Source organism: Populus alba, chromosome 6 (genome assembly GCF_005239225.2).
Source record: "Populus alba chromosome 6, ASM523922v2, whole genome shotgun sequence".
Lineage (NCBI taxonomy): Eukaryota > Viridiplantae > Streptophyta > Magnoliopsida > Malpighiales > Salicaceae > Populus > Populus alba.
In genome coordinates, this window is record NC_133289.1 from 6,982,869 (window position 1) to 7,003,429 (window position 20,561).

At 30.3% G+C, this 20,561-nt stretch overlaps 1 protein-coding gene across 1 annotated transcript; it reads right to left on the reverse strand.

The window, feature by feature from the left end:
- Positions 1-5,285: 5,285 nt before the first annotated feature.
- LOC118053366 (probable ADP-ribosylation factor GTPase-activating protein AGD6) lies at positions 5,286-11,438 on the reverse strand. The gene is made up of 4 exons (XM_035064596.2): positions 10,379-11,438; positions 10,200-10,289; positions 5,833-6,331; positions 5,286-5,703 (listed from the first exon to the last, which is right to left on the reverse strand). Exons 1-3 carry the CDS (start codon positions 11,195-11,197, stop codon positions 5,834-5,836), a joined length of 1,407 nt encoding a protein of 468 aa, XP_034920487.1. The 5' UTR covers positions 11,198-11,438; the 3' UTR covers positions 5,286-5,703; position 5,833.
- Positions 11,439-20,561: the final 9,123 nt, after the last annotated feature.

The following is a 20,561-nucleotide window of genomic DNA, read 5'->3' on the forward strand; positions in this document are numbered from 1 at the left end:
GTACATGGTTTGGTGGGGCTGGCGGTGGGTGTATTGTAGGGTAATTGCATCCCTCTCATGAATATCTGTTCTCAGATTATGAGCATTAATTCTTAAATGTTTTGCTAGAATGAAATTGTAAGGATTGTGATTCTTGGAAATGTAATATTTATATTTGATTGAGAATATAATATCTAAAAACATTTGAGATTCCTAATAATTCTCAGATTACTCTTTGGATTCTTGACATTCTCTCTACTTGACTTTTCCACCTTTTTATTTATTTAGTTGGTACCTCCATTCAATAATTTTTTTTTTTAGGCTAAGTTTATCCTATGTATCCATCATCAATTATTGACATGTGACCTAGGATGGGGTAGATATGGGCCCACTTTTTTTAACGTGCCGTCGATAATTAATGGTGTCTTAAGAAGAAGAAAAATGATAGAGGAGGGACCACCTAAATGAGAAAACAAAGGGTTAATTTCATTTTACCCCCTTCAATTATAAGATAACTATCAATTTCATGTGCTTTTTTCAGAGGATAAAATGAAAATTAATCATGGGCAATTAATATTGAATAAAATTTTAGTAAGAAATTGATAAAACTCAGTGGAGAGTACAAGGAAATTAACGTTTTAAAACTAAAAGGGCCATATTAAAAAATTATCAAGAATATAATAATTAAAAAGCTTATTTATTTTTACGTTTTAAAAATCTTTTTAAAAATAATTTTTTTTGTTTCAAATTAAAATTTATTTGGTTTTTTCAGATCTTTTTGATGTGCCAATGATAAAAATAAATTTCAAAGGATAAAAAATTATTTCGATATATTTTCAAGTAAAAAATATTTTAAAAAACAATCATCACCAGAATACCAAACTAGCTTCAAATATAAACTTAACAGTCTAAACATCAAAATAATATGCTACTTAGGGTTTGCATCATAAAGTAAATAGCTATTAGGACTAGTGTGAGGAGACTAATGCTTTCTTTGATAATACAATTCAACTTGTTTTCCATAAAAAAAAAAAAAGCAACAATATAAATTTGGCTTCAAACCTCTTAATTTTGCCTTCTCTTTTGACCATCCATCATCAACAATATATTTGGATTCAACGCCACCAAAACTCTTCTTTCTCGTCGCCCCCACCATAAATTTAGGAGAGAAATCAATAATAAAAAAAATGTGGGGAAATCTCTCAATGAGGGGAAATACTTAGTTATCAAGAAACTATGAGTGGACCGACAAAGAAAAGATTGAGTATGGCAGGGGCCTAGGTTGCTGCCTAGGGTTGGAAAGTTTTGACAAGATAAATCTAACCTTATAATAACAAACACAATTTTCTTTTAATAAAGTACGTTATATTATTGTGAAAAATTATATGATGCTTAGTTTGTAAATATTTACAATATATGAGAGCTATAAACACAAAAAAAAAGAGAAAAAAACATGAGAGAATTATAAAATTAATATTCCAAAAGGAAAGAAAACTCTTCACTTTTTGATTGGCTTAAATATTATTTTCTTTTTTTTTATGTGTGTTTATATCACTCATGTTTATTTACCATGATCATATAGATTTTTATTTACCACGATTATATAGATTTATCAACATCAACTTCTTTGACATTATATCCTTGTGAAGTACAACATTTTAAAATTTAAAATCTAATTTATTTACTATGATCACAGCATAGAGTACAACAACAATTAGTTTTCTGTTTCAAAACAAATGGTGGTATGAAGAATAATTCAATAATGCATCTGGTTTGGGGCTCGTTGATAACCTAGTTCATTTGTCTCTTTTCCATTAATAAAACTACAAGCTATCGGATATCTAGTGATTTTTATTTTAAAAAATACCCTTCTTTCCAAATTAAATTTCCAAACCACCCCCCCTTATTATTTTCTCCCAACTTCTCTATTTTTGGATGGAATTGAGATACTTTATAAATTTTAGGGATGGAATCAAAGTTTGCATACATTTTCTGTTACTACTCCCGTGAAAATGGACGGAGGGGAAAATGGAATAAAAATAAAAGAAGTGGGATTTGATTGATAACATCTAAATGTATGAACCGGGACGAAAACGGAACCTCTCAAGGGAACAAATTGAAGTTCTTTAAAAAGAGAGTACTTGTTATTGCGTTCATATTAAAATAACTTTTTAAAATGTTTATGGGTATTTTTAATGTGTGATGTTAAAAATAAATTTTAAAAAATAAAAAAAATATTATTTTAATAATTTTTTTAAAAAATAAACTTTAAAAAACATGCAGTGAACTTCCTTGAAGATATCACACAGTAAAATGACAAATTCGAAGGAGGGAGCTCTGTGCCAGAGCTGTTCTCAAATAGTCAGTTTTGGAGGGGGGAAAAGGAGAGAAGAAAAGCAGCCACAGAGGCATGTGCCAATCTTAAATGCACCGCCAGCCAAGCCTTCAAGTATCAGGACGAGCCCGTGTGTAGAGCGATGCCAGAGAAGGTCACATCACATGAAGCAGGCCGGACATAACGTCCGCCACCATTCATTGTATGGGTCACGGGCGTTAATGAGCCCTCCATCCTCCTGGCTAGGTGAGGTGAGGTGAGGTTACTGAGGGTGCGATAGTAAATATATTTTTAAAAAATATTTTTTAATTGTAAATAAATTAAAATAATTTTATTATTTTTTTAATTTTTTTATATTGATATATCAAAATAATAATAAAAAAATCAACTCAAGACTAAAAAGATAAAAAAATAAAAATTAAAAATACAACCGAATCACGTAGAATACAAGAGAGACTTTGCTAGTAATTTCTGAGCGCACAAAATCTGAACCCAGAATTTAATAATTAGCTTCGCCAATCTATTTTATATGTCAAAAATAAATTTTCCTCCTTGAATGATTCAAATAAACTCTAACTTTTTATATATTTTGATTTCAGTAATTTTTATTTTAGTAAAAAAAATTATTTATATATTTATAAAGTTATTTAATATTTAATTATAAACTATTAAATTTTGGATAAAATATTCAGATATTAATTTCAAAAAAATTAATTCAATAAATATCCAAATATGCTCTTATGTAGAAAATAACTTTTTTTTATATTAGATTTTAGTGAAAGTATTAATATATAGCTGGGTTATATACACGAGTGTTAAAGAAAGCTAATCACCTAAGAAAAGGGAACATTAGTGACATGATAAACAACGTCAGTAAAAAATTGAAAAAGAAAAACCTCTCATATATTTTATGTCCCTTCTTTCTTTTCCGAGACAATCTAGGAATTAGGGCCGTGTATAGATTTAATTATTTTAATGATTTTTTTTCACTAATTCAAGCATAAAGAAATGTTTGAAAACACGATCCAAACTCTATTGTTTTAAAATTAATTTTTTTAATTAAAATTTTATTTTTATATTTTAAATTATTTTGATATACTGATTTTAAAAATAATTTTTTAAAAATAATAAAAAATTATTTTAATACATTTTAATATAAAAAAATATTTTAAAAAATAATCACAACAAAACTTTCAAATAAACGTGACATGCTCTATCTGAGAATGATCAATATATTCTTCCTGCAGGGATGAAAGAGCTGATATTAAAATTTTGATTTTTTTATTTAAATTAATTTTTATTTTATATTTTTTGGTTGTTTTAATATGCTAATATCAAAAATTAATTTAAAAAAAATATTATTTTAATATATTTTTAAATAAAATAATTTTCATTACTTTCGATGAAATCACGACATTTCTTGCGTAAAATGAGTTTTTGGGACAAATAATTGAGGTAGTTATATCTTAATGGGCTGTAACCATTCAGAAACTGTAAAACGTAGCTGAAGGTTGCTTGCAAGCTATAAATACAATAATTTTCTTACCGTTTTTTCCAGTAAGCTCATTAATGTTTTTGGAGATTTTCTTATAGCTGTTGTACTGCTACGAAAAACATCATTGTCTTTATATATTCTTGAAAGTGTATTTGTTTGAATTCAATAGCAATTACTTTATATTTATTATAAAGGCAAATAACACTTTAAATATGAACCATATTTATACTTGTTTCCCCCCAAATCGAATTGATGTTTTTTGGAGTTTGGTTGATTTCTAGCTCTTTAGTATTTTCGATTAGATTCCTACTGAATCTTGCTTTTGTGGACTGGATCTCATCTTTGAGATGGAAACTTTTGCACTTCAAGGCCTTTTTGAAGCTCAATTTAGAAAAAAATATAGGAGAGTAGATGAAGAAAAGCACCAATTTCAAAAACTCACGGCGTGTTTGGAAATCACTTAATTTAATAATATTTTATATTTAAGATATTTTTAGTGTTAATTATTGTATTCCAAATAGAATTCAATCTCTAAAAATTATACAAAAATAGATAAGATGTCAATCCCTTTGATTTACATTTCCAATTAAAAAAAGTTTAATGTTAAAATCAACTTTTTAAAAATACTCATCTCTTTTTTTATAGGCATTTGAAGAAATAAAATGAAAGTGATAAGGATAATATAAAAAATAAAATGAATTGAATTCTATTTATTCTACACATGTAAATTTAACTTATTTATAAATTAAATTTAAATTGAAAAATATAATTAAATTCAATTACGTACGGAAACAGTCAAGTACAGCTAAGAAATCATCTTATAAGAATCATTATTATAGATCCAACATAAAATTAAGTTATATAAACCAAACACATTATACAAAACCACTCTAAGAAATTATGAATAGTTAGCAAATAATCCAAAATACATTATAACTTTAAACTATTTACATATTGGAGGCATTATACCTGTAAGCTTGCATCAATCATCAACGTATTCGTTCCCAATTATATCTATAATGAACCGACAGTTTTTAAAATAAAACAATAATCACATTTTTCTCACGCAGAGAACGAAGACTTGAAATAAGATAAAAGTCAGCATTATTTATTCAAGTTTGGTATTTGGAAAAACAGAAAAATAAGATAAAGGGCATGGTTGGAAAGCATTTTTGTACAATTTTTATTTTTTTATATTTCTAAATCATTTTAGTATAGCTAATAACAAATTAAAAAAACAAATATTATTTCAATTCATTTCCAAACAAATAACTACCACAATAAAGCTAACAGGCTTTTCAGCTGAACAGACCATTGGGTTGGAACAATAGGCTTTTTTCTTATTCCATCAAGTCCTCAAGCAAAAGAATTTTGCAGAAAGAGTGAATGAACTCCCCGGGCCTCGGAAACAGACTGAATTTAATGATTTCAATTGGGGAAAACATGGAATCTGAGTGATGATCCCCAAGAAAAGGAAAAAGAAAAGAAAACAATAATTGATTAGGCATCCCAATTACAAAGAAATGCTGACTTTTCAAGTCACATGATGATGTCCTCGCATAGAAAGAGCAGTCCTCTTTTGGTTCGGGCAACCAGCCCCTCCTTGTTTATATAAACTAATTTCAAACACACCAGAAACTGAGACGTTCATAGAGATTTTTTGAAATAAAAAAAGAATTAAAAGGGACAAAAAAGTTGCAGAAGATATAGCAATCTAAACAAACCACCCACATGATACAAGACATCCGGCCGACAGTTTTATAATCAGCTGCGCCAAAGTGTAAATTCATATCAACACTTGTGTCATTATCGCAGCCTGCCAAGCATCCGTTCATGAACTAACCATTGTTTCAGAAAAGACCAGGGTTTTGGCGAGAATGCAATATGAATCTACCTGATAACAGGAATAGCAAGCAATATACAAGTTAGCGGAGATCATTCCAAACAACGAAGCTTTTTCCATTTCCCAGCAAATTTTACACAGATCTAAGAACAAAAGAAAAATATTGAGTTAAAAACATACCCTATAGAAAGCCTCCCCCTGTCCATGAGGCATCTGACTTTCCATTGTGACTAGCGGATTTTGTACTGGGAGCACTATGGTAGATATTATCATCATATCCATCATCTTTGGCATCATCCCAACCTGCCCAATCATCATTGCTATGCGAGGCAGTAGACTTTATGCTATCTTCCGTCCTGTTGTCTTTCTGGTCCCAGTCGTCCCAAGAGCTTGAGCCATAGGAATTATGATGACCACTTGAGGACTGTCCACCAGAAGAAGAATTCCATCCTTTATTTTCCTGCTTATTAAACTCTTGATAATATCCATTACTCTGATTATCACTCCGTTGCCAGTTGTCAGTGTTCCAGCCTTCTTTAGTGTACTCCTCAACCTTCTGCGAAGCTATTGCCATTACCCCTTTCATAATCCCCCATGTCCTCTGTCCAATTTCTGTTGTTTTTGCAGTAACGACATTGACAGTTTCGTTCACCTTGTAATCATAGCCACTTTCCTTTACCTGTAATAAAGGTTTATTCACGGACCACCTTAATCTAATTTAAGTTTTTGATAGTTCTTGTGTCATATATAACCACCAACTTAGCAGAACAATTTTATCATCAAAAATAAGTTTTTGCAGCAAATGGGGACAGATGTATGCAAAACAAATGATTTACCATGTTGAGACAAAAACAAAGTGATAGGACAAAGCTAAGAGTACAAACAACTCAACTACGCTTCAAACCCACGCAGTTCGTGATCTACATGGATCCACTCCTCTCTTCACTTTTTCTGTGGCTAAACATGTGCATACTGCTGTGACACTATCTCACTCTTTATCACTTCACCCAACACCATTTTTAAACCATTCAAGGCAACCAATAAGGAATCGTTACTGTTCTGTGTTTGTTTTTCATCTAAGCAATAGCACATATCGATTTGTTGCCAGTTGAACACCACCCCAGTTGCATCATAAAACAACATTAAGAATTGTGCCAAATCAATTGCTTAATATGATAAATTTGTCAAAGAGAATGGTGCCAAATCAAACTCAAAATCAGATGCGCATTCTTCTCCAGGTCAAACTCTGCATGAGATGTAAATCAATACTGAATACATTTTTTTACCACTTCAGCCCACGACATTCCTTGCCTTGCTTTTCCCCGCACAACTCCCAATAAACCAATTCAATTGCTTCTTCTCATTAATGCACCCTCATGTCAACCATCAAAATTAAACAGTCCAACCATATCAAAACAGCATTGCCCACTTTGATATATAAAAAGTCATTAATTTAAGAATGATGTAAGAAGGGAAATACCATAATATTTTTTTTCTACATGTCACAGTTATGGCAAGCAAAGAATAGCCTTTATCTGTCCACCCAATTTTTTTAACTTTTTTGGATATGGTACAAAGAAAGTTGTATGTTTTAACAATAGAAAAACTCTGATGAATTTGTAAAATCATTGAAATCATAATGAACAAAAAGAAAAGAAAAGAAAAGAAAAGAAAACCTAAGCTGTTGTTGGGAATCATCAATTTCTAGTTTCATATATTTTTCTAGGAGAAAAATAGAAATCATGTTTGGTTACCGTTTATATTTTACTAAACAATTTTAAAAACTAAGATATTTTTTAAACAACACATTATTTCTATGTTTTCTATTGGCAGGATATCACACTACCAATTTGACCATCAGAAACACCACCACGACCACAACCATTCCAACTACCGCCATATCACCATAGCAACCAAACCGTTGTCATAATACAACCACCACCATTACCATGGCCACCACTCTCCCCATCACTCATCACCCAGTTAATGGCATAGTTTTGTCCTTGTGCTCTATAAATTTTAAGCTTTTCATAATCCAATTTTTCTTATAGATGAGCCCCTACACTCTTAGTTCTGTTACAATGTTAGTCCTTCATCCATTTCTGTCAATTGACACATGCTGTAACTGGAAACTTTATCAATTAAAATGATGCAAAAAATAAATAAAAGGAGAAATTGGAGAAATAGAAAATAACAATGGCACTGATATCTATTTTTCCCATCAACCCATGAAAGGTGAGAATAATGAAAAATAAAGAAAAAGAAGGAAAAGAAAACATATCCCATTGAAAAATCAAAATTGAATAGACAAGCTGTCAAAAAGTTAAATGAACTTTTGCAAGCAGATAGTAAAAAGTATTGATACCAATCACTTAGACCTGAATGAAAGAATTAGAAATTTGTAAAAAGAAAAGGAAAAAGAAAAACTTGAGACAAATCTAAACTCTCCATCACGTAAAGGAAACGAGACTAACCTACACAAAACATAAAACACAACTCACTCTCCCTCTTGCTCACCAAGAAACCATACTAGCTCCTCCATAATGCTCACTTACAAGATTATCTAGGTTTCGGTGTGGAGAGAGAATTCAATTTTTATTTCTTTAAATTCTCTCTTCGGTTTATTATATTTACATCATTTTTATTTAAGATGAGTCATTTCTTAGCAATATAACGTCTTATGTGCTCGACATCTACCCACTCCAATTGACATGAGTGAGGCAAGACTAAATCCTTAACGAAACAAAGGATACAGGGATTCAATCAGTCAAAATATTTATAAAAGAACAATACTTGTATACATTTAAGAGTACAAGGGTATACTATGCTATTAACCCACCACCATCATCATCATCACCTCCTACCACTACCACCATGATCATCAAATCCAGCAGCACTACCAACACCATGACCATTATAACCTTGCGTGTATACAATGTATACCACTAGCATACTAGCATAACCACCACCATCATTATCACCCACTACAACCACCACCCATGCTCTAACTATTCATTGTTCTTGCCAAGTTGTGGCTGCCACTACACTTACTATCCTACTACACTGCCACTACACTACTATCCTACTACACTGCCACCACCACTCATTGAAAATAAAAAAACACCACCATCAATTTGCTATTGCTACATTCATCATCACCACTAATAGCCATCATCGCCACAGCAACATTACCATGCCTTCACAGCTACCACCACCTCATTACCACTATCTCATCACCATAACTACAGTGTGTTGTTACTCCTAGCTTTTATATTTCTTAAGGTAATAATATATGTTTATATTTCTTAAAATAAATCTTAGACACCAATTTCTACTTCACATACCTTCTTAAAAAACAATAAACAGTTCTAAGCAAACTACCAAACAAGCCATACGTACAAGTCTATAAATGGAGTCAAAACTCTAGTTAATGGTTCACTTCTAAATATACTAGAAATAAACAGTTTTCAATAAACTAACAAACAGGCCCTTAAATGATGAGTTTATAAATGGAGCTGAACCTCTAGGTAGGACGTCTCTTGTTTTACATATACTCGAACAATGCCGCCACTTCAAACTTTTGGATGCCTTAATAAATGAGTTTCTTTAAGCAAGTAAAAAGTTTTAAACTTGACTGAACCCCCTTAACCACCATAACAAAATTTATAATATATAAATGGGAATTTATGTGCATAGGAAATGGATAGGTGGACAGAAATCAAGGAGATGGTGAGAAAAATCCCAACTTTGATCCCTTGTATAACTAGAAAAAATGCCTGCTACCAATAGTTGCAAAACCTACCCCATTCAGCTAAGAAATCACTGGAAAGATATTAGCTATATCATAACAGCATACTAACTTCTCAAAATGGTCCTTGTATGCCAATCAGTTCTCTAATTTATGGCAAAAAAAAAATCATTTTGAAAACTAATAGTTTCTTAATTACCAAAAATCTCAACCATTCACCTCCATCACAGCAGTCTTAAGCACTCTTATGATCAGTTGTGATGACCACTTACTACCCTCAGTTTATCACCATACAGTCCCTATTTACCACAACAACCTCTATCATCTAAGTTAGTATGGCAGAAATTGGTGCTATTTCCCACACTGTCATTAGCAACTACTCCTTGAAATCATGCACAATTCTCTCCAATGTAACCAAGACAAGTGCTTTAACCAAGACTTCTTAGCACTTACAATGATGACCACCTCCCTCTATACACAGACAACACAAGGTTGATCTGCTAAGCAATATCAGTATTGTTCTATCACTAAACTTGATGTAAGCTAAAGGAGAGGGGATCTATTATCTATTTATAATAGAACAAACAAGCAGGCACTGATATTACAGGATGAAAAATAGATCTCCATGCTTATGAGAATCATATTATTCTCTAGGTTCATTGACCCGGTAAATAATTCGAAATTCAATGCTGCAATGCTTCATAGCAATCCTAGGATATCCAAAACTTAGAATGGCAGATCTCAAAAGAAGAAATAACAAACATGCCTTAATACTAGCTAGAGAAACAAATCCAAATACCTTGGAAGTTAAATCTTTTGTGCCGGCTTGGACAACATTTGCAGCTGACTGAGCCGCAGATGCAGCCACCATAGATAACTTACCAAATCCCTGCATAACAAGTCCACACAAACAAGTAGATCACAATCATTCAATCATTTTTATCCGCACAAAAAAAAGAATAAACTCCAGCAAAATACCTGTGACACAGCAGAGAGAACATCCTGTTGCGAATTATTATTCCTTTGCGTAGGTGCAGGACTAGATCCAAATCCCACATACTTCCCACCTTGCGAAGGGGGGATAGCGTCAGATCTCGACTCATTATCTGCCATTCTCCTAGCAAAAAAGCTTTCCTTATTCGCCGCAGAAGCCTCCAATTGCGACCTCGTATAGATATCCTCCGTGGATCTCGACCTCACAGGCCCTCCCATTGCATTGCCGCCACCGCCACCAGTATTACCCCCCCTAAAATCGCTAACAGATTGATTCCTCCTTACATCATTAGAAGAAGATCCAAGCGAATCCTCGTTATCCCAATTATCCCACCCTCCATTATTACTAGAATAACTATCTCTGCCACCGCCGGCAGAACCAGATTGAGACAGCGGGGGCTTTTTCTTGCTACCAATAGTTTCTTTAACGACCGGTGGGTCCCTCCAAGATCGTCCATCCGCTAGTGCTTGGATCCGATCACGATAAACGCTAGCGGCGTTAGTGTTGTATTTGGCTACGATATCTGTTTCTTTAGGGATACCGTATTGAGCTAAGAAGGCATTCAGCTTGTCATTTCCGCCGGATTCCATCTTCTTGATCTGGATCTCGGACCAGGAATCCATGGTGACGGATCGGACGAAGGAGATGTGGACACCTAGGCCACGGTGTTTGCCGGAGCACTCTAAGCACATGAAGACACCGTAAGAAACAGAAGCCCACTGTGGGTTCTTTTGGGAACAGTCGACGCAGATCTTATTGGCTGGTTGCGATTGGAGCTCCCGGAGACGCCTGGAAGCCGCCATTGAGATCAGATCAGATCCGTTAAATATGAATGGGAAATTGGATTATTATTATTTCTCTGAAGAGAGAGCGAAAAAATCGAAGGGATCCAAAGAGACTAAGAATATTAAAGAGAGGGAGAGGGAGAGGGAGAAAGCGTGTCAGAGAACAACTGGGAGGCGTCTGTTTGTTTCGTCGCACGCAAAACCGGGGGATCTCACCGACACCACAAAAACGTTGCTAGTGGTGGTGCAATTACGCAATTATTATTATTTTTGTTATTATTATGGAATGAAACAATCGGTTTCCTTATGGGACGACTTAATTATAAACTAGTCCCTGTAGTTTATTAACTTTACCTAAATAATCCATATGGTATAATAAATAATTAAGATGATTCCTTCATTCTTGTTGACCCTCCATAATTTAGTACTCTCTTCCTCTTTAAATTTCGTCAGTGAGCTATATGACGAGCTTAAATAAGCATGAGTTTGATAAATTGCTAGATCCAATGCTTTTCAACTCTATTGTGTGCTAAGTTTAAATAAATATAAATATGATGGATGTTTACACCCAATATCTTTGGATTCAACAACTTATTAAGCTCAAGCAAGCATGAGTTGGATAAATTGCCAAACACAACTTCTTTGAGCTTGGCTGCGCGTCGAGCTCATCTAGGCATAGGTCTGGCTACCCTCTCGACTTATCAACCTTGCCCTTGGTTGCATGTCAAATCTAATTGAGTATGAGTTTAGTTCGCTTCTATACTCATTAATCATAGGCTTGGCAATGTGTCAAGTACAGAGAGCTAAAGGTCTGAAAATCATTATAGGTTACATGTTGGCTGTCTGAAAATCATTATAGGTTATAAGTTGGCCATGCGGCTTTGTTTATTTATTTTTATAACTTTAAAAATAAAATGTTAATATCATGAATATTTATCTCTTTACACCCACATGTGCATAAAAAATCTCTCGATAACCTACCATATTTTTATCTTGTTAATATTATGTACGGGATATTTATTCTTTATTAATATTATATTAGATATATTTATCTTTTGTTAATGTTGTGTAGAGAAAATTAACTCTCCAACCCCTTCACTCTAACAAAAACAACAGGGTTTAGGGACTATACATATATTTTGAACCACCCAAGTAAAAGCTTCACAAATTTTATTCTCTAAAAATTAATACTTTTAAATCCTAGAGCATTTATCATATAAAAAAAAACAAGCGTTTTTATTCTTAGAATTTATTGCTCATTCTCTTATTTATAAAAATTTTGTTTTTTAGAAGTTACTGATTTTATTATTTAAGGGTTTTTAAACCCTACTAAAATAAATTATTTTGCAAGTGTTAGATGTTTTACCATTATTCATCTATTTCTTAAGCTTTGGAGAATGAATTATTGACACCAAGATATAATTACTTGTTATTCAAACATCAAGAAACCTCATTTCTAAGGATATGGAATTTTTGAAATATCATCACCTGACAACATAAAAAAAAGAAAAGAAAAGACCCAGAAAACCAAGAGAAAAGAAAAGAGAGAGAAATGAGAAATAATAAAGAGGATAAGAGTTTGGATTTCAAAAGAAAAGAGGAGGAGATATAAATAAATAAAAGGAAGGGAAAGCTTCATTTTAATAAAAACGGAAGCAAGCATGGTTTTGTCTTGTCGGCTTCCCTTTGCTAGCCACATCATCCTCTCATTCTCTAAGAAGGGAAATGCTTTAATTTAAATTAATGAAGAGAGTTACTAATCCTCACTTTGCAGAAAAACCTCTGTCTTCAACGTTTGAAGATGTTAGCTTTGCCAAGTTTCATCCCATTTTTTTTAGTTGCCAAGTGTAGATATTACCTACCCAAGAATTAATGCCATTTTTTGTTGCTTATTTCATCTTTTGTGTGATGAATGTGTGATGGATGGATGAATTTATAATAAAAGTACTTTGAATTAATGTGTGAAAATTCCTTAGATTCCAACCTTTTCAGCTTTTACATATGTAAAAATTTTATTTTTTTTTATTAAAAATTATTTTTTTGTATATTTTGAATTGTTTTGATGCATTGATTTTAAAAATAATTTTTAAAAAATAAAAAAAATATTATTTTGATGCATTTCGGCATAAAAAAACACTTTAAAAAACAACACAACTATACTCCTAAACATATTAAATTTTTTTTGTATGTTTTAGATCGTTTTGATGCGCTGATTTTAAAAAAATAAAAAAAATATTATTTTGATGTATTTCAGCATGAAAAACACTTTGAAAAGTAACCGCAACCACACTCCTAAACATATTAATTTTTTTTGTATGTTTTGGATCATTTTAATGGGCGGATTTTAAAAAATAAAAAAACATCATTTTAATACATTTCTGCATGAAAAATATTTTAAAAGTAACCGCAACCACACTCCCAAACAGGTTATAGCTTCATTTCAATTATATATATTTTTTTTGTTGCAATGCCATTTGTTTGAGAAAATTAAAGTTTTGATTAATGCCACAGATACCTACGAATTTGCATTTTATGTTCTATCATGTTTCCTTAATTATGTTTTATTCATAATGTGCGAAAAATATGCTCATTAAACAACTTTAATCATGAATAAAATTTACAATTAATAAAGTGCAAGAAATACTGATCCATCACAATGGAATAGGCTTTAATCTCTGAAACAATCTTTTTAACTATCTAACGTAGAAAGGAAAGAAGGAAGTGCTATGGGTTTCGGTTTGGTATGGGCCTAAGCTTTTTTGAACTATTTCTTGGGCTCATTTATAATTCTCCTGTGCTGAATTAGGCTTTAGAAGTTTTTGTAATGTACTTGGGTTTTTTTTCAGATTTTTTTTAACAAATAATCTGTTTTAAGGCATGTTTGGGCCTAAAAATAATTTTGAACCTGATTTTTAAAAAATAATTTAGAATATCTTGTTTGAAAGTATGTAATTTAATTATTTTTTAAAGTATTTTTTGAAATATATTAAAATGATATTTTTTTAATTTTTTTAAAAATTTTTTTTGAAGATCAATGCATTAAAAAGATTCAAAACATATAAAAAAAATTTTTTTAATTTTTTGGCAAAAAAAAATTAAATAAATTTCTTCTTGCTGCTTTCATTATGTATATTTGCAATTTGAAAATAAACTTTTGCTTTCATTCTAGTTTTCTTTCAATTTTTTTTTTTTATAAAAAAGAACAAACATTGTCAATCGGATAATCAAGCAAAAAAAGGCACTAATCAACGTCCTCAAAGATCCACGTAATCAAGCAAAAAAAGGCACTATTTTAAGTTATAAGTGGATCGTTGCATCACAAGGGCACAGCGACTAATATTACTAGCATAATGCATATGGAACAATAATATAACTTGTAAATAATAAGGCAAGAATTTAATAAAAAGTGTATTTTATTAAACAATAATGTATTTAATAAATATTAGTTGTAAGTAACTAACTAGCAATGTCTTTTTCATATTAATAGTGTAATACATTAACCATAAATACAGTAGTGATTATTAATTGTACGTGTGTGTATATATATTTAACAATAAAACCTTTAAATTTGCTCCTATGTTTGTATCAACTATTCATTCATTTATTTATATCAATATAATTTTAATTTAGTTAATTAACTCTTATCTTCTCTAAATTTATTCAATTTACCGTTGTTCTATGAGCTTGTCCAATTAATTTAATAAATAATTTTTTTCAAATCTCGATAAATCTCCACAAAGATATATAATTTATCGTGACATAAATTATACATAAATATTTAATAATGCTATTGAGTTAATTGAATAGATTTAGGGAATATAGGGGTTAATTGAAAAAATTCAAAAATACCATAATGATTAATTGAATGAATAAAAAGAATATAAAATTAAATTAACCAAACTAAAAATATAGTATTTGAATTGAATACATTTATACTAGGAATGATGGGTAAACACTAATAATCAATCATTGTGATCTTTTTTATGAAAAAAATGACGTGGTGGCTTGTAGGATCCCTCACGTATTTAAATATTCTTTCACTTCTTTCTCTATCTCTCTTGTTTATTTTTTTTGGACTAGTATGCATATCGCTATGATGTTTATGCGAAGTATGAATAACAGTAATTTTTTTTTTTTTTATGGAATATTATATCACCATTTCTAAAACTTTTATTGGTGAATACCGAGAAAATTATAATTAAAAATAAAAAAATAAAAAAAAATGTGTCATTATTACAGACATAATTACCAAGAAAATACGCTTATCGCTAGTACTCGTAAGTAAATTTGTCAATAATATTTAAGTTATAATTACATGACAGACAACCCTCCTCTCTCTCTTTCCCATTTCTTTATTTTCTCTTTCTTCTTCTTCTTGTTCTTTCTTTTTATTCTGCAGGAAACACACACAACACCCTTATATTTTTGTCACAAATCAAGCTCCTATCTTTACAAATCCAACTACCTCAACACTTAGTTTGTCAGCATCCCTATTCTGGTTTATTTGTTTTAAGATTCACCATATCAAGTAACCGGAACTACCCATTTTTTATTGTAACCCATTTTTAAAATGTTAATATTTTTGTGGCATTTTAATGTAATATATATAGTTTGTTTGTGTGTTTACTTGTTTTATAGTTTTTTTTCATAGAAATTTGTTATACAAATATATGATTTGTACATTTTAGGGTTTATTTAAGATTTGAAAAAATTATATTTGTTTGCCATTTGATGTTTTTGAGTTCAATTTTGTAACTTATGTGTTTTGTATTGAAATAAATAATGGCTTATTTAATGGGTATGTTTCACATTTTGTTAATTTTATTGTTAAGTTGAAAATTTTGATAAATTTAAAGGGATTTGAATTTTTGTAGAAAACTGATAATGATTTAAGGGTACTATTAAAATAAATTGAATAAGTTTTAGTTAAACCAATGATAGTTAATTAGTTGAGTACCGATAATTTGTTTACATTATTAATTAATACATGTTGTCATCAATATTCTATATAAGTTTCATAAAAGTAATAGATAATCATTCTTGGATGTATTAAGTTTTACTCGAAGGGTTATGCAAGATGGATTATTGTAATGGGGTTGAGGGTTTTATTAAATACGCACAATTTATCTAAAAAATATTAGTGGAGATGATATTAAATGTTCATATAAGAGTTGTGAAAATAAAAAATTTTCCGATCTATATATTGATACGATTTATCTTTTATAAAAAAGGTTCATAGAGAAATACTTGTGTTAGTTTGCACATTAAGAATCATATTTTTCTTACAAAACCATGATAAAATAATGGTTAGGTCAACTTCTAGTAGTAACAACTTGCATGAAGTTGTATATGATAATAGTAATCATTATAGAAGTATGATTATGAACACAATGAGAATAAATCAGAGCGATGCAAGTAAATATTCAATCATAAATGAAGAACTAAATGCAAACGCAACCAAGTTTTTTGATCTTTTGAAGATTCTAACAAACCATTACAGGTTGAGTGCACAAATCATAGTAAATTATCAGCTATTGAATATATGTTCACCATCAAGTTAGTTCATGGGTTAAGCGAGGTTAATTATGATAAAATCATTGAATATATGAGAAGCATTTTACTTGAAAGGAATAGACTGAAAAGGAACTTTTATGTTGTTAAATCTATGATGAAACCTCTTGGTTTAAGATACCTAAAAATTAACATGTGTCTAAATTTCTGCTTGTTGTACTACCTAGAAAATACAGATTTGATCGAGTGCAGAACTTATTGGCATGCTCGGTATAAATCAATAATAAAAAAGGAACTGACTCTTATCGCATATAAAAAACTGAGATACTTCTTAATTACTCCTAGACTACAAATATTACTCATGTCTCCAAATAATACTAAGCACATAATATGATATCATTCACATGATACAATTAATAGAGTTATGATGCACCTTTTCGATGGTAAAGCCTGTAAACAGTTTAATAAAATGCATCATAAGCTTTTAATAGAACCATAAAATATACATGTTGGGTTATGTGTATAGACAAATTCAATCAATTCAGTTCATTTGCTGCACCATATTCTTATTAGACAGTGATACTCATAGTTTACAACTTGTCACCGAGAAAGCGTAAAAGGTCAAAGTTTATTTTCTTACCTACGATCATACTCAGTCCTAATATTTCGAATATGAATATATATATATGTTTGTCTTCGACCATTAATTGATGAGTTGAAGAAGTTGTGGTCATCCAGGTTTTTAATGTATGATGTCTTGAGGAAATAAACTTTTCAGATGAAAGAAGTTTTGATATAGACTATCAATGATTTTTTTGTGTATGAGATGGTTTATGGTTAGAGCACACATGAAAAATTAGCATATCTGTACTATATGGAAATAATAAGGTTTTCACCTTAACAAATGATGTTAAAACATTATTTTTTTATTGTCACTAGAGGTTTCGATTTCAAGTACAGAAAGAATAGAAAAGACTTATTTGTAGGTATGATTGAAAGGGATGTTGCACCACTGATATCGTTGGGTGAAGAATTGTATGATGTTGTCTTGTTGTACGAGGACATTGTATTTGATTTTTAATTTGAAAAATAAAAGTTTTCTGGTTTTGGTGTGACCCATAATTGAGTTAAATGATATATTTTTTAGGAGCTTCCTTATTGGAAGACTAATCTCCTCAGTGGAAGCTTGATCACTCAATGTAAGATTCTTTTCATTGCATGAACGATTAAAAAAATAAACAACAATTGATAATTTTTGAATAATTAATTTCAATAAATGTTTGAAATTTCAGGTTTATAAATATTGAGGCTGCTCATACAATAACATCGACAATGAAATCATTGATGAAAGTGCTTTTGTTTTAGTGGAGTTAGGTTTCCAAAAACTTGAACCAAACCCTACAATTGAGGCATGATTTAGAAAGTTCAAGGTTAATATATAAATAAATAATTTTTTTATTATTTTAACTTGGTTAATTTTTTTTTGTAACATACCCTATTTTTTAGGGATAAATCTAAGTTATTCAAGTTCATTATCCATGATAAATCACTAATTACTGGCTCACTAATTATGATTTCATATATATATATATATATATATATATATATATATATATATATTTTTAATTTTCAACCGAGTCTCCCCTGCATCCTTGCCTTCCATGACAATACTTTTTAAGTTCACAACTAAATCATCATCTATAGTCTAATCATACTAAACTTCAATCAACCTACTATTCAGATTATTTTATCTTGATAACCAATGTAACTTAAATATGAAAGCAATTACAAGTCTATATTAAACAAAAAATTACTACTTATTATGCAAATCATACATGTACCAATCTTACAGTACTACTTTCGTACATTAATTAAAAGTTGTTAACATTCAATTTACATACAAAAATGTGAATAACCCATCAAAACAAAAAAGGTAATTCACTTTTCTAGTTACATAAGACTACAATTTAATGCATGTACAAAACTCGCTTAGATATGTAAAAAGAAACAAAGCTATGAAAGACTACCTCGTGTTGAAAGCGTGAAATACCTGAAATAGTTATGCAAATTAATAAGATTCAAACCTAAGAATGAACATTTTAGAAGAGTTTTTCTTTAAAAGTTTTATCCAATTACAATTCTTACTCAATTCTTGTTCAGGTTTAACCTCATGCCTTTTATTTCATTAAAAGATGATGCAATCTTTCTTTTTAACTTCCGATTATCATTCCTTCCTAGATAACCCCTAATCTAGCTGTCCCAACTGGACGCCCATAACTCCAGCTAACTTATCTTCTAGCCTTTCAATAAAAAAAATCCTCTTGAGTTCTATCATATTCAGTAAATCTTTAAAATATCATCTAATTCGACAATTCAAAACAATTACCAATGGTTTTGGTTTTTTCTATTAAAAAACCACATCTTTCTAGCATTCTCATTTACAAGTCATCATATATTTGATATGTCATATAGATATCTAACACTTTAACTTTCATTAAGTGCTAATCAATCCAATTATTCTTTAAAAACTCTTACATAAACCTCAAGTTTAAATTCAATAATGTAACAACTTAAATTGTAAAAAGATAACACATGATGGGGGTGTTCACCACCTACCTGGGGCATGCTAACGTGTGCCTACACCTATATACTGGACCGTTTCAGCTCCCTCTCTTGGACCATAACAAGATTCAATTCACAGTCAATAATTAACTTTAGTTCATATCAAAATGCCAACTAAAGTGTTCATTTATCTTAGGATCCCACATGCACAAACTTACATATATTCATTTATTCATTCACGTGCTTTTTAATTTCATCATCACAATATTTTGTTTAAAGTTCTATACCAAGGATAACTTGATAAGCAAAATAATTATCATTTACTCAAATTAATGTAACTCACATATGCTGAACACTATTTAATGTTTCTTTTATAAATCAACATTTGAAATTTAGATTCAAGTGTGGTTTAATCCTTTTGAAATTTAAGAAACACATATTTAGTTGTTAAGAAGGAAGCAAAATCAAATTCACTTATTACCATACTAAATATTACTCATTTCACATGCATACACAATCTATCTATCAAGTTACAATATGACCTATTAGCGGTTTTCGGTCCCTAACTAGAGTTTTATAGCTTCAAATCAACATCATTTAGTATTCCCAAGCTTATGTCATTTACTAGTCTTAAATATAATTAGAAGTTAATCGGCAAAATCTTCCATGTGGCATGCAACTTGACCCCTCTCTAGTATTTTATTCATATATGGAGTTCTATAACTCCAAATAAAAGAAAACATGTTTAAATTAAAAGTTAACACATTTATTTACAATCTTTATTAAGGAACATGTTTCAAATTTATCAATACCATATCCTAAACTCAACTAGAAGTCGGACATCAAATCTGTCTAATAGCTTCTAGCCTGATCTTCCTTTAGTATTTTGTTTATATATAGAGTTCTATAACTCTAAATTAAAAAAAAATTATTTCAATTGAAAGGTAACACCTTTACCTATAATTTTTATAAAGAGTCATTCTACAAATTTGATTATTTTTCTTTTCTAATATCAATTAAAATCTAGATATTAAAACTGTCCAGACTTGAATTCGTAGACATAACAAATAATAAAATATCTTCCATGCATTCTTTCAATATTTAGACCTACTATTCTTATCTAATATATTTTAAACTTCAACAAACACATTATCAATCAATTATAAATTTTTTTAGTTAAGTCCCTTCTTCCTTTAACAACACACTTAATAAAATTCTAAGTAACTAACACATCCTTCATATGTTACACTTTCAACACATATCATCAACAAAGGTTTTCTATACTTACAAAACTCAAAATTCATCTTTT

What these genes read in the sequence shown, in the direction of transcription:
- LOC118053366 (XM_035064596.2), bottom strand. Translation starts at nt 11,197, where the DNA reads ATGGCGGCTTCCAGGCGTCTCCGGGAGCTCCAATCGCAACCAGCCAAT. An exon ending in TTCTCTCTGCTGTGTCACAG is followed by an intron (nt 10,290 to 10,378) that starts GTATTTTGCTGG and finishes CTTGTTATGCAG; the next exon opens with GGATTTGGTAAGTTATCTAT. An exon ending in CAAAAGATTTAACTTCCAAG is followed by an intron (nt 6,332 to 10,199) that starts GTATTTGGATTT and finishes CCTTTATTACAG; the next exon opens with GTAAAGGAAAGTGGCTATGA.